General features: G+C 41.8%; 2 protein-coding genes across 2 annotated transcripts in view; both read right to left on the bottom strand.

Moving 5' to 3' along the window:
• Positions 1-14,658, bottom strand: part of ARHGEF4 (Rho guanine nucleotide exchange factor 4) — a 232,888-nt gene extending 218,230 nt beyond the window's left edge. The window contains exons 1-2 of the mRNA XM_077785564.1: positions 14,578-14,658; positions 4,423-4,500 (exon numbers count right to left, since the gene is read on the bottom strand). Of these exons, the coding sequence (XP_077641690.1) occupies positions 4,423-4,500; positions 14,578-14,658 (159 nt within the window). The remainder of the gene's footprint in view (positions 1-4,422; positions 4,501-14,577) is intronic.
• AMER3 (APC membrane recruitment protein 3) overlaps positions 9,716-15,013 on the bottom strand; it is a 41,052-nt gene continuing 35,754 nt past the window's right edge. Inside the window, exon 3 of the mRNA XM_021555802.2 lies at positions 9,716-14,801. The gene's annotated coding sequence lies outside the window, so the exon portion shown is untranslated. The remainder of the gene's footprint in view (positions 14,802-15,013) is intronic.

The following is a 15,013-nucleotide window of genomic DNA, read 5'->3' as shown; positions in this document are numbered from 1 at the left end:
GTAGCCCCTACAAGTTTCCCTTGTTTGATCTCCTGTTTCAGGGTATAACATCAATATTTAAAAAGCTCCTGCTACTAATAAACAATGAAATAAACTGCGTGGTACATAGTAATTAATTCTCAAATCCTTCAGCAGAGATTTTGATCAATTTGTATTTTAAGCACAGAAGAAGTTAACTAAAAATATCACAGACTTGTACTAAAATTTCTTACCTTGCAGAGTTTCAACAACAGCCAGCATATCAGGTACACTGTCTGAGTGAGTTTCACTCTCATACACTGTTCAGGCAAACAGGTAAGGTGCATTTGCCCCAAATTCAGTTCTTCATGGACAGCACTACTGCCAGCATTATTAATATCTTCTTCCCCACCCTCTTGTCTTCCTTTCTCCTCTTCTGCTGATGCACCCAAACATCTATTGAACTCCATTTTAAAAACGTCCATCGTGTCACACCCCCAGCCCCCCCTCCTTCTCCACAAAACCCTGATCTTTCCAGAAACAACTCAGGAAAGTTTTAATTTCATATCAATAATGATATTCCCCGATCCTCCACAAGTATGTAGACTTGTGTTTAAGCCAACCCAGAAAGTTCAGGCTGTGGTAGAATAAACTTTCTTTAAACTCTCTTGGATTTTTGCCTTTCTCTTATTAAACAACCTCCTGCAAATGTGTGTACAGCTACAAGACAAATATAGCACCAGCAAGCCTTGTCATACAGCACAAGAATACTCCTGCTGTTGCCAAGAGAGGAGAAAAAGATCCCATTTATTTAAAGAGCAAGTCCTCAGCATCAGGACTTCAGTTCATTTTTTTATCAGAAGATGAAAAATCTGTTATCTTTGAAAATTTTTTTTTGTCAACTGTGTTTCCTCAAAACAAATCCCAATTCTTTAAAAAAAAAATATGTTCTTACAGAGGAGGGTTTTTTAATTCCAGAGACTTCCAGACACAGTAATGCATTGTTTGTGATATCACAGATGCCAAGCTTGCGAAGACTACAAATTTCAAAAGAAAAATGAGGTCTTGCAGATGGACTGGAGCCAAGACATTCTGAATTAATGAACAGGCCTTCCATAGGCCAAAACATGAAGAAAATATGCAAGAGATCAACTAAGTAATTTTTAGTTAAACATTAAGCAGCTCATCTCTTCCTTGTGACAGCTCAAATTTGCACATTAAGAAAAATTTCAAAGACCTTTATCCTACTCTTAGTGACAGTTAGAAAAGACCTAAAGATTTAGGTTTAGCTGTTTCAATTACCAAAATTCAACAGCATCAACATCTAAAAGGCATTATTTTAATGAATTGGATTAACTTGACTGGTAACTTCATGCAAAAACTTATACTTTCTACAATTTATTTCCCCCACCATAGAGTGGAGCAAAGGAAGTCATCAGTGTAGTTTGCTGAAGAATTAATCAAGAGCTCCAGTATCTTGGAACATTGCCCTTTTTAACATATCTAACACCCAAAGGTTCCATCCTCTTAGACCAACTTCAAGCATCTCATGGCAGTTATTCACTAAATGCTTACCATCCAATTTTACAATCTTTAAACATATTAAACACCACCTTGATCTATCTCAGTGTCTTTAATAGGGCTTCCTGTGACACACATTTTATTATTAGATTGGGTGTTTCAGAAAACAAAAGGTAAAAACAAAATTTCCAGACACCCATATACAGTCTGTCCACAAGAAAAGGCAAATGAACTGCAGAAGTCATACACATTTCTCTGTCTGATGTATTTTGCAAGGTGTCTGGCTCACCTGGTTCCTCTGACGCATACAGCTGCCACTCTTTCCCTCTTTTCATGCTCACACAAATTTGAGGAGAAAATACAATGAATTGGAGATCCAATCCTTCCTGAGACAGATTGCTAGAACAAAGTGGAACATAGTTTCCTTTCCTGCAGGCAATCCTGAGTACAGGTGTTGAAGGCAAGCTGGCTCTAGCAACTGCAAAGGAGCTGGACAGTATCCCAGTGTTCACTCCTCCTAGCCACATCCCTGTGCTGTCAACAACATGAGCCTGCAATTCCCACACAGTGCTTACTCTGACATAACACAACTTCTAAGTAATCCTCAGCAGCAGATCCCCGCGTTTTGCCACCTGCAGGGGATTAGGGTATTACTCATGCACCCAAATGTCAGCAGGCAGGGTCTTTGTGTGGCAGCCTCCCCTGCACAGGGACAAGCCAGCACTCCTCACCCCTGAGCACGAAAGCAGAGTAGCTCACTGGGAGGAAAGCTCTGCCTGCTCTCCTGCCCCTAGGGGTGAGAAGATTACCACCATTGTTTGGAAGCAGTTGTGGCCATGCCAAAAGTCTGCTCACTGTTGCTGCCAATTTTAAACACAGATAAAGAACACTTGACATAGAAAATTATAGGAAAGGAGAAGTCAAACCAAAGAATTGTCAAGAAGCAGATGACTGAGGCATCTTATAAAATTGTAGAACACTATCAGCTGAGAAAATTACAAGGGTGGAGGCAGATTAAAACTGCATATATTACTAAGGTATTTTCTCTTGTCTGCTCCCAGAAGGCCATGACATTGCCACATACTGACACAGTCATGTTATTTTCATCTTTCTGTTGCCTCCCAATTCTTTGATTCTGACCACTAAGAAGTTTCTGCATGAGATATTTTCAAACTTAGTATTTCTTCTCTAATCCTTGGCATTTATGATGTGAATAATGAGATATGAACCAACAAAGACAAGTCTGCCTAAGCTATTTTCCAACCCTGGAAGTGCAAATGAAATTATAGTTAAAATAAGATCTGCTTACTACATCCTTCAGATAGTCAGCAATCACCATTCCCAGCATTTCTATCCCAAGCAGAAGCCATGACAGCAGATCTCAGCAGTTTTAGCACAATAAGTCACGTAGGCTTGGACTAAACCTTAGGGGTCCATGACTGGGAATCCTTGAGGGGAGTTAAAAAGCAGTCTGCATGCAGTGTCTAGATACTGGGTTTGCTTGTTTTCAAAGGTTCAGTATCTCAAATGGCTTCAAAATCTTAAAATAAAACAAGTATTCCAAATAGTAACTTTCTGTTATAACTTGATGAGAATTTTTTGCAATTAGGAAGAATTCATTTTAGCACCATACTGGGATAAGTAATTTTCCCTTCACAGCCTGTAGTCACAAGTCAAATTTTGTTTTCTGTTGGACTTGATTCACATTTGGAAACAGCTTTTCTTGCCAGATACAATTACTGAGCAGTTCCCCAGCTTTGTTAGTACAAAGTGTAGAAGAATGGGTCCAGATTTTTTGTTTTGCTATTTTAAATTTAAAATTATTCTTAGCAGAAGCATATTACACTCCAGAGGAGTGCATGTGAGCTCTTGGCAGCCAGTACCTAGTTTGCTATTCAGTTCTGCTCAGCCTGAAGAACAGCTGCTTACAAGAGTTCTAGATAGGACTATGCTTCCCCATCTCAAAATTTTAAAGCAACCTACTCTGGCCCCTCAAAAAAAACAAATAACCCTCCACACCCAAAAAAAGCCCACAACAAAAACCTGAAGAAACAAACTAAAACAAAATCACTCAGCCATTCAAATAAAAAAAACTAACAAAACCCCAAAGCACCCCACAGGTTTTATTTCTATTATCCTCACCTCTACCTCATTGTCCCATGTGTTTCTAAGTATACTGTAAGGAGACTTTCAGCAAAAGGAGCTCAGAAAGCAACTTCTAAAATCCTCAATCCAGTGTTTTTATAGCCATCCTGACTTACCCCTGCCCTGTTAAAACCTTCAGTATCACTGTAGTATTCAGTAGCTACAGTCTGAGATATTTAAGAGATCAAACATATTTGACCTTGAAAGGGTCACAATTCCATATTAATAACTGGAGGCAGTGGGGAGGAAGACAAGAAATTTCAGAAGAATGGGAGTTTTGAAGGGCAAGCTGCTAAAAGCTAATGAATTGACATGTCATGTAATAGATTCTTCAGACACAAGGGAACATGACACAAAGCGGTTGAGAAGCTGTTTCAGTTATGAAGAGAAAATGGCTAACAGTACTGAGATGTCAGTTTACCTGATCATCTAGCTTAAGAAGTCAATCCACAATGAGTGAATTGTTTAAACTTTATGCTTTCCCTGCCAGATTCTACAATGGTATAGTTTTGAAGTGGGGAAGAGAACACAGCACTGACGTTACGCTTCCATCTCCACAAGCTCCAGCAATTTCAATTAAATCTCAGAGCCCTAGGAATGCAGTTAACCTCAACTTCACCCAGCTGACTGCTCAGCCCTGGTGTTCCCCCAGCAGTTTTGTATAGCTGAAACAGATATCTCAGGGTTGTGTATCATAGTAGAGCTCCAGCTCAAATGATTTATAGTAAATATCTAATTGCATGTGGAGCACCATTTGAGTTTATATGTACATAATCTATGTATATTTACACTACTTACCATAGGTCTGTAGCTGATATAAGCAGGTTTTGGGTAACTGATGGTCACAGACTCCATAATTCTCAGTTGAATGGCCCACTGAAATGGCAATAAACAGCATTTTAAACTTCTATAAACTGTCCAGAAATAAAATCTTCCGACAGTGTATAGCCCATTACAGTCCTATCATGAGTGATTATTCCTTTTCTCAGACTTAGCTCTAGCAACAACAGTAGCAATCATACACTTTTAAGCTGGCACTAATATAAATGGTGTCTAGAATATTTGCAAAAAAATAACTAAATCATGCTACCTCTCACTGCAAGTTATTCTATCACTAGCACAATGGAGATATTTCTACTTGTTTTTCTACTGTTTTTTTAACTGGAAGAAATTTTTTTTCATTATTATGGTTTAGATACAGGCAAGAGACTGAAATAAATCCTTCTAGGAGGAGAGAGCTTAGGACATGAAACAGAATGTAACCCTGTCTGTTCCTGATGAGGACTTCACTACTCTATTAAGTGCCAGAGCATTGTCCTTTCCTGCTCAGTGACCAGCCTCAGGTGCCCAGTGACCACAGCCAAGTTTCAGAATTGGCAGGGTAATGGCTTCCCTTCCACCACCAGAAAGAAATTAGTTGAATCTGTATTTCAGAACATCCTGTATTTCTACCACAATTGTGATGGTCAGAAATCTGTTTAAAACAAGAACCCCAGCTCCTCAAAAGTTGCTTGATTATGCAGCGGGAAGCATTAATACTGTATCTCTCTTGTTTAGAGATACCAGTATTATCATGAGCAGTACTGGTCCTCCATACACTTTCCAGTATTTCTGCAGTGGTTTCATGGCTCTCTTGAAGCTCCAGAACCTCTCATCCTCTAGTTTTTTCTGAATCCCCTTTCCCCTTTCATTACCCAAGCTATACATGCCTTAAGGAAACGGGATGCAGCAAACCTTCAGGGAAGCTGTTGTCTTTCCTGTGTTTTTCACTGCCTTTTGCTAAAATATTTTGATTTGTTGCTATTTGTAGGGCTACAAGCACTGAAGTTTTTAGTAAAAAATGCATTTTTGTTACCAGAAATCCTAAAAGGAGCTACAGGGGAGCCCTAAGGAGAATTCTTCAACTGTCTGAGAAATTCCCCCCAAACAGTTGAGGACACATGATATTTGTGATTATTTTGAACTTCTAGCAATCCTGCAGTAGTGCTTACATTTATTCAGCACCTAAGGCAGAAAAGCCTCCCTAGTCTGCACAGGGAAGAGTTGCACTGTAAGTAACTGGGCTTCTTGTGGTATTTGATGGACTGTTTCCATCTGGCTGGACTATTACCCAGCACACTACTCAGCTTTGTAGCACTTTATACTTATTCACAAATGCACAGGAGTATTTAGAGCTATTTCCTGCATGAGTTAGTCATTGCTGAATGGCCATCCATAAAACCTCCACTGGGATATAAAGAGCAGACATCTGTCTGCATGGAACTGGAGGTGTGACATGTAAAAGCACCCAAGATGGTGCTAGTTAACTGGTATGTGTGCCCAGAGCAGTAAAGCTCCAGACTTAGTTCAGGCTGTGCAAAATCCACTCAGAATTCAAAAAATCCACTGGAATGAATCTGGTAGCCAGCATGTGTGCAGATACATCAGCAATATCAGTGGGTGGAAAGTCAGGAGGAACAGATCTCCACACAGTGTTCTGGGAAACGTGCAGCCTTTGTGTGCATTGAATCAACATTTGCTTTTCAATTAAGGGAAAAAGCTGGGTGCCATGAAAGATGTGAGGCTTTCTCAGATGAAAGCCTCATGAGTTTAAACCATGGTTTACCTAAATGCAGATGACAAAAACCGTAGTTTATGTGAACAGCAGAAACCACATAAGCCTCAAAGAGCCAAATTGGGAAAACTTTTGAGAGAAAACAACTTTTTTTAGCATATTCTGACACATGCTGCTTGAGATTGGGTCAGCAATGTCGCAGGAATTGGAGTTCACTCTGTGCTTATACATTTGGTTCTTGTCCCAGAAAGTTTGGAGAGGTGTGAAAATGAAAACTGGCTGTGCTGAAAGCTAGCCAGGCTCCTCTGATCATCAAGGAAGTTCAGCTCAGGTTTCCACCAGCAGCTTGTGATTTGGCATGAAAGAGATTATTCTAGTTCATAGCAGGATGTAAACACCCTTGGCGAGTATTACCTTTCTTTGGAGACCTCTGGCCACCTGCTCAAGCATTCATCCTTATTCTGAACTTATTGCAAGGGATTTGGTGTGGAGGAGTGGCAGTAAATACATGTTTTCTCCACTGTCTGAGAAATCTTTGAAATCATTGCTACATGTGCCAGGGGAGAGGGAGAAAGTGAGCATGTTTTTACACACACTGCTGGGCCTCTGCCCAAGGGCCCCATGCCCTTTTGCCTCATGCCTCCCAGCCTCTCCCACCCCGAGCTACCCCACACAGACCTTGTGCCCCAGCCAGAGCAGAGCCCTGAAGTTTGCTGGCAGATCCCCAGGATCTCTGAAAACACATTGTCCCACAGATGCTGCTGGCACCCGAGAGCCTCATCCCAGCCCAGCACTCTTGTGGGGCATTCTAGAGCAATCCCCCACCGCCCTGCTGAGGGGCTCCTGTGCAGCCTTCCAGAGGGGCTGTGGAGTGAACTCACTCCCTGATGATGTCCTGGGAATTAATTAACAGAATTGGTAAAGTTGGAAAAGACCTCTCAGATGATCAAGTCCAACCTATGGCCTAACACCATCTATCAACTCAACCATGGCACTGAGCACCACATCCAGTCTTTCCTTAAACACCTTCAGGAGCAGCGACTCCACAACCTCTCTGTGAAGTCCACTACAATATCTAATCACCCTTTCTGTGAAGGATTTCCTCCAATGTCCAACCTGAGCCTCCAGCACAGCTTAAGGCGATGTCCTCTCACCCTGTGCTGTTCCCTGAGAGCAGGGCTGGCCCCAGCTGGCTGCAGCCTCCTGGTCAGGAGCTGTGCAGAGCCGTGAGCCCCCTGAGCCTCCTTTGCTCAGGCTGGACACCCCCAGCTCCCCCAGCTGCTCCTCGCAGCACTTGTGCTCAGCCCCTTCCCCGGCTCCATTCCCCTCTCTGCACTGGTCACAGCATTTCGGTGCTGAATTCTGGGGCTCAGAGCGGGATGCAGCACACGAGGTGTGGCCTCATCACTGCCCTGGTCCTGCTGGCCACACCATTGCTGACCCAGCCAGGTGCCTTTGGCCGTCTTGGCCACCTGGGCTCATTCAGCCACTACTTACCAGCACCCCCAGGACCTTTTCCTCTGGGCCAATTTCCAGCCTCCCTGTGCTCAGCCTGTAGTGCTGCAGGGGGCTGTTGTGGGAATGTGTGACACTTGGCCATCTTGTACCTCATGCTGTTGACTTCAGCCGATCCATCCAGCCCATCCAGATCCCTCTTCAGAGCCTTCCTATCCTCCAGCAACGGAAGAGCCGAGTCCTCTGCCTCCAGCACCGCAGGCAGCTGCCTCCCACAGCGCTGAGGGAGGTGGGAGAAAATGGCCCCACTCAGCTGCAGTTCCCACAACCAACCTCTCGAGCGAGCAGAAGGTCAGCACCCTCAGGCTCCTTCCCAGCAAATCCTCCAGGAACACAAATCCCTCGTGCTTAGTCCTCGTGCATGATTTGGGGGCCTCGTGAGGTGAGGCAGGTGTGAGCAGCATCCCACCGGGGAGCGCCTTGAGGGGCGGACAGACACAGGTGCTGTGAGGGACAGGGGACAGAGGTGCTGTGAGGGACAGGGGACACAGGTGCTGTGAGGGACAGGGGACACAGGTGCTGTGAGGGACAGCGGACACAGGTGCTGTGAGGGGCAGGGGACACGTGCTGTGAGGGACAGGGGACAGAGGTGCTGTGAGGGACAAGGGACACAGGTGCTGTGAGGGACAAGGGACACAGGTGCTGTGAGGGACAGGGGACAGAGGTGCTGTGAGGAGCAGCGGACACAGGTGCCATGAGGGAAAAGGGACACAGGTGCTGTGAGGGACAGCGGACACAGGTGCTGTGAGGGACAAGGGACACAGGTGCTGTGAGGGACAGCGGACACAGGTGCTGTGAGGGACAGCGGACACAGGTGCCATGAGGAGCAGCAGACACAGGCGCTGTGAGGGACAAGGGACACGGAGCTGGGTAGTCTGGTTCAAGGCAGGTCTTGGTGGCCCGAGGATCTGGGGCTGCCTTGGAGGAGCATCCCCATGGGGAGGTGAGGTCAGGCGTGAGCCTTGCTCTCCACAGCTTGGCAGAGCCTTTCGAGTTGGTGTGCTCAAAGCGCACAGGTTCAGGTGTTCAAAGCGCTTCATGCTTCCTGGGTGCCGTGATAGAAGCTGGGGCAAAGCTGCTCAGCTGGAAACAGTTGGGGCTGTTTGTTTGTAGGAATTATGTGACAGAGGTGGAAGTGGTTTGTGTGTGGTTGGGTGAGCGCTCCGTGGGTGGGAGTCCCACATGTCGGAGAGCAGAGCAGGGTTTTGCAGCGCCAGGTGAGCGCTCCAGCCCTCCTTGTGCCATCGTGTGCTCAGCCAGAAGGTACTGAAGAGCACCGTGGATTGTTATCTGGTACCTAGCAGACTGCCTGGTGTGTGTTTTATGGTGTTTTGTTAATTTCTGTAGTGACAGCAACACGCCTTTCTTTGTTCTATGTGTGTTAAACAAGATGCTCCTTCTTAATGCATCATCAACTGAGTCATATTCCTTTCATTTTCATTATTATTGCCTTCCTCATTACTCAATATGCACCTTCAAAAGGATCCCTGATAGGAATATGTAGGTTTGTACTTTCTTGCACTTGTATGACTGCTGTTGCATTTCAGGTTGTGCCAGCTTTCATTATATTGGTGTTCCATCATGGAAAAACTGGGCTCCTTCCTTCCCTTTCTGCAATTTTCTACTTAGGAGCATTAATGCAGGGTTACAATTATGCTAACATTAAGCAAATTGTTAAAAGGACCTTAAAAATCTTTGTAATTGAGTGACAGATACGACTGAATCAATTTAAATATTCAATATAAGACTATCAGGATAAGATTACAGTATTTTTATCTTGATATTCTGATTGTTGCAGTGCTGATTGACTGATAAGGCAGTCCTATACAGAGGAGAAGAATTAGAGAAGTGAATTTTGCTTTTTTATCTCTTTGATATAGGCTGGGGGTTTAAAGAAAATAAATTATTCATAAGCAGTAGGAGGGGTCTTTTTTTCTGAATAAAGAATTTACAGATTGGAAAGAATAATCCGGTAACATCATATAAAACAATAATGTGATATTGACTAGAGACCAAACAACGTTGGATCCAAGTGACTTTAATATGCAATGTAGAATATGGTAACTAAAATATAATACATAAAGCATATGTACATTAGATATGACATATGAAAAATAATTAACAAAATAGGTTAAACAGCATATAAATGCATGTATCTTAGTTACATAATAAACCATGTTTGTACTGAAACTTTATTAATCTGCTACTCAGATTTTCAAAAGGTACCTGCTTGAGATTTCTTCCCTATTCTTGAACTTAAGTTTGCACAAATCTTTTTTTAAAGTGTGTTTATACACACTTATTATTATTATTTTATATATATATATGTACCATGCATATACATTGTTGATCAAGAAGTTTTATTCTTTTCCTTAAGTAGAAGTCAGAATATGTAATATTGTTCTCTCTTAAATATTCCTCATTTACCTGCAACTTTATTGTGCATCCTGTGCATTTACTGTAAAATGTCAGCATTTCCAAAATCCTGCCACCAAATGTTCCAGCTTACTGAGAACAATGGAATATTATGAGTGAAGCAAAGTATTGCTCTGGGGCTTGTGCCTAAGTTCCCATCCTTTACATCTGACTGGGATACCTGACTGCTGTTTTAATACTTTGCTTTTGGAAGGAACACTTACATGACAATTCATGTATTTCTTCCTACATTTTTTTCAGACAATTTTACTAGTATGAGATTATTTGCACTGCAGTTTTTTAAAGGGGTGAGTGCTCTCTCCACTCATAGCAGTACATGTGGGTTTGTTAAGGGTACTCAGGTACCTGGTCTTTGTACTGGGAATTCAATGAATTCTGCATTAAAAGAAGGAATGTCAAGAACTGATGTCTCGAGGAGAATATAGTTTTATTTTAAATAATTTTTCCAGAATAATTTTTCTTACATTTTGATGAACCATAAGATGAGGGGAGGGGGAAACCCTCTCTTCCCTTTTAGGAGGTTGTCTTCAGCATAATGGTATTATTATTTTAATTATTATTCTGATCTTTGTCTAGACACAACCGGTCACTGCTTCCAGTCTTGCAAAATCAGGACAGGAAGTAGGTGAACAGTTTCATGCAAGCTGCTTTGAAGTTTTGTACCCACAAAAATCTGAAAAAGTTTACATATTTAATCTTAAATTTTCTGTTACATCATTTGAAAAGTTAAAAAAATCCATCTAACACCAAAGGGGAATGACAGTATGTTAGTCTGAATGCAGGTGAAGAAAAGTGCTCTCACAGCTACATACTGCATGAGTTATTGAATACTTACGTGCAGTGAATATTTAAAATTCATATTAATTTCACCAGCCTGTCTTCATTTGTTAAAGAGGTGTTGCATGGCTAATATAACAAGTTTAAATAAAAGATTCTCCTTTAAACTCATGTACAGACAATCTTAGTAAAGACCTTATTTAATACAACCTCGAGGAAGGGAATTTTCCATTGGTTTTTTAAATTGAGATTTATTAAGCCCTGAAGATTTTTTGAGCTTTCCCCAACATTGCATCAGCAACCATTAAACTCCACTGGGAGAACCAGAACAGACTAGAACATACTACCCACAAGCATTTTTTCCATGGTGTGTAATGCAGATCCACAGTTTTCTTTTGGCAGCATGGATTGAACCCAGGAGCTTAGAGTGTCATGGTGCAAGTGTGAGGAGGCTGCACACAGCAAGATCACTACCCTGAACTTCTGGAGAGCAGATTTTTGCCTCTTAAGGAGGGATCTGCTTGCTAGGATACCATGAAATAAAGCCCTGGAGAGAAGAGGGGTCCAAGAAAGCTGATTGATACTCAAAGGTAATCTCCAAGTTCAGGAAAATGCAACCCTAAAAAGAAGAAATTACGTAAAAAGGCCAGGAAGCCTGCACGGATGAACAAGAAGATCCTGAACAAACACAAAAAAAATAAGTCAATGAGGATGGAAGCAAGAAAAAGTCTGGTAGCAATACAGAGAAATTGTCCTCACCAGCACTGTCCAAGCAGACAGGGATCAGGTGAGGAAAGTTAAAGTCCTGATAAAATTCAATCTGGTCAGGGACATGAAGGGCACCAAGAATAGCTTCCATAGGTATGTCAGCGATGAAAGAAAGATTAGGGAAACAATGAGCCCTGTCTGGAAGGAAGCATTATGCCTGGTTACTCAGGATGCAGAGAAGGCTGAGTTGCTCAGAACTTTTTTCATTGTTTTTCACCAACAGGTGTTCCAGCCACACTGGCTGAGTCTCATAGGGCAAAGGCAAGGACTGGGAAAATGAAGAGCTGTGCACTGTAGCAGGAGATCATGTTCAAGAACATCTAAGCCACCTGAAGGTGCAAAGGAACATGGAATCTGACAAGATTCATTTGCAGGTCCTAAGGCAAGTAGTGGAAGAAGTGGATGAGCCACTATCAATCATATTTGAGAAGTCACAGCAGTCCAGTGAAGTTCCCAATGATTGTAACAGGGGGAACATAACACTCATCCTTAAAAAGGGAAAAAAAGGAGATTTGGAGAACTACAGACCAGTCAGTCTGTGACCAGCAAGGTCATGGCACAGATCATTGTGGAAACTGTGCTAAGGCATGTAGAAAACATTGGAAGTGATGACTTCACTGAGGGGCAAATCATGCCTGACAAATTTGGTGGTGTTACAGCACTAGTGGATGAGGGGAGAGCAAGTCACATCTATGTGACCCTGTCCCACGTGACATCCTTGGCTTTTAACTGGAAAGTGGAAGGACCACTCAGTGGGTATGGAAGTAGCTGGATGGTCATGCTCAAAGTGTGGTGGCCAAAAGCTTGATGTCCAATTGAAGAGTGACAGGGGACATTCCTCCAGGGCTGGCTTTGGGACTGACCCTATTTAACATGGATAGCGGGACCAAGTGCACCTCAGCAAGTTTGCCAGTGACACCAAGATATATGGAGCAATCAACATGGTGGAGGGAAGGGATGCCATCCAGAGGGACCTGGACAGGCTATTTATGTCAATGCTGAACCTACATAAGAGCAGTAAAAGTCATCTGTCTTGTCTGCACCTTTTCCCTCTGGTTTGCAGACAGCAGCAGGGGAGGCTGGTTAGCTGTTACAGATGAGCTGGGCTTAGAGGGAGAAGAGCAGCAGCTGGAAAGACACCCTGGAGGTAAATAAAGTAAGACAAATCATTTGTTGCTCTGTGCCTGTAGGGTGGGAAAAAGAATAGTCTCCACTGAAATACTGTCTCCTTTGGTATGTGGGAGCACGATTACTTTTTTCTTCCTGTTGCCTTTGTTTTCCTCCATGAAGTCAGTTACTCAGCCTGAAACCCAGGGAAGAGATGTTAGTGTGCTGCAAGGAGAATAAATTCTGCCTCGAGGTTCTGGGCTCTTCATTACAAGGGATGGTGGTGAGCTGAAGGAGGCTACTGTGGTAATTGCAAAAGGAAAGGGATCACTTGTGTGAGGAACAATTAATTCTTGTGCACACTGTCTATTGCTGGAATATTAAGCCCTATGTTTATTATTATTTGGTTAGCTCAATTCTAATATATCTCTTAGTATTTTAGGGGAAAATGCCTGTATGACGAATTCCTTGGCATTTCAGGCTTTTGTAGGTTAAATGACAATTTCAAAGCAGTCTTCAGAAATACTGTTGTGTTCCATGAAAGAGGGTCTTAGATGCTTATAATCTATATTTTCAGGAGATACTTAAAACGAGTACATTCTCAAAGTTGATTTATGCTGGCAGTCTTGGAGCATTGGAGAGGGAAGCTTTCCTCTTCATAAGTGTCGAGTAATACTGAAAAAGCTCCATAGCTAGGGAAAGTGATTTCACTTTATAGCTTCCTAGTCCTGCTATATCATGCATTTTAAAACCCAGATTCTGCAAAATGCAGACAATCTCTTCAATACTGTCGTTATATATTCTTTACATTATTAATGATCTAAGGTAGAAATTAACTTTTGACATCAAAATTCAGGCATCTAATCTAAGGTAGTTTTCCCTTGCTGCAGTTCCCAGCCTCATATCCTTCTTCCACTTTTCCCCATGACAGCAAATCTCAGGGCAAAGATACCACCCCTAAATACTGTCCAAGGCAGGATACTAACAAAGAGGTTGTAAAGATCTCTATAAACACACCATGGCCGCAGGGGACCATTTAATCATCAGGTTTCATCTACAAAGCATAGCAGTTTTTCCCATTTATTCTCAAAATATAAGACAGCCAAGACCAGGATCAAACTGAGGTATGAAAATGACTTAAACTAACTCCAAGAAAGCCACAAAAAAAAAAAAAAAAAAAAAAAGAAAAAGAAAACTGGGTTAACAGCATATATTGTCTAGTACCTTGAGAACAGTTTTTCCATTAGAAAAGGAAAACTTCAGATAAGGTTAAGTGCAGCTGTTATGATGAATATTAAGAACTGTTTTCTCTCATTTAAAATGGAATCAATTTATCTTTTTGATGGTGATTTTCACATATAACTCATTCTATTCACAATTTCTGCTAAGATAAACACACATTTTTGGACAATATAGAGTGTACTATATTCTGCTTCCTGATAATTTTTGTTTTTTAAAAAATACCTTTTCCTAGGCAGTATCTTGCCATACCAGTGTAATCTGCATTAGAACCTTGTGGCTTTGTTACCATAAAATATATAAAGCTTTTCTCTAAAATTAAAGAAAAATTAGTACAACAGGAAACTATTTTACCTCTTCATAACAGCTTCCCAAATGAAAGCTCATTCTGCACATACCTGTGTTTTAAAAATATAGTGGTATTTTCAATTGTTGTGTGGCATGATATGACAGAAGTATGCTATCATTTTTTTCTTAAACCTTATCATGACATGAATATTTTCACAATCCTACTGAACTTGGGTTTGTTTTTATTTTTAAAAAAGAGTATTAGTTACCAGCCATCTGCAACTATGGTTTAAGGGGCGTGTGGTTGTCCAGAATTCCTTAGTGTGCCTGTCATTCCAACAGACTGGCATGATTTTCTGCTGTAAAACTTCTGGTGAGATCTCCAGAGAGAAACCCTTGTTGATTCTGGTCTTGGTATAGTGTCATGGAACTGCCATGCTATGCTGTGTTGGGGGTGCATCCATTTCTAGAAACATATTCTTCAGTGTTGCACCTGCAATATAAGCAAAAACATCTTAAATGTTGGCACATTTGTTTCAGGTTTTTATTTAAAATATATTGGTGAGTGAATGAAGGAAAATAACAAAAAACACAAATAAAAATTAGCTACCACCAGAATGCAACCAGGGTCAGGTTAACTGTGACATAAGAATTTCCTGTAGTTTAGACAAACCAATCTAGGGTAACTGTACCATATGCCATCTG

The sequence above is a fragment of the Lonchura striata genome, chromosome 10 (genome assembly GCF_046129695.1).
Source record: "Lonchura striata isolate bLonStr1 chromosome 10, bLonStr1.mat, whole genome shotgun sequence".
In the NCBI taxonomy this organism is placed as follows: domain Eukaryota; kingdom Metazoa; phylum Chordata; class Aves; order Passeriformes; family Estrildidae; genus Lonchura; species Lonchura striata.
The sequence above is the reverse complement of the archived record's forward strand: the minus strand, read 5'-3'. Positions and strand labels throughout refer to the sequence as shown.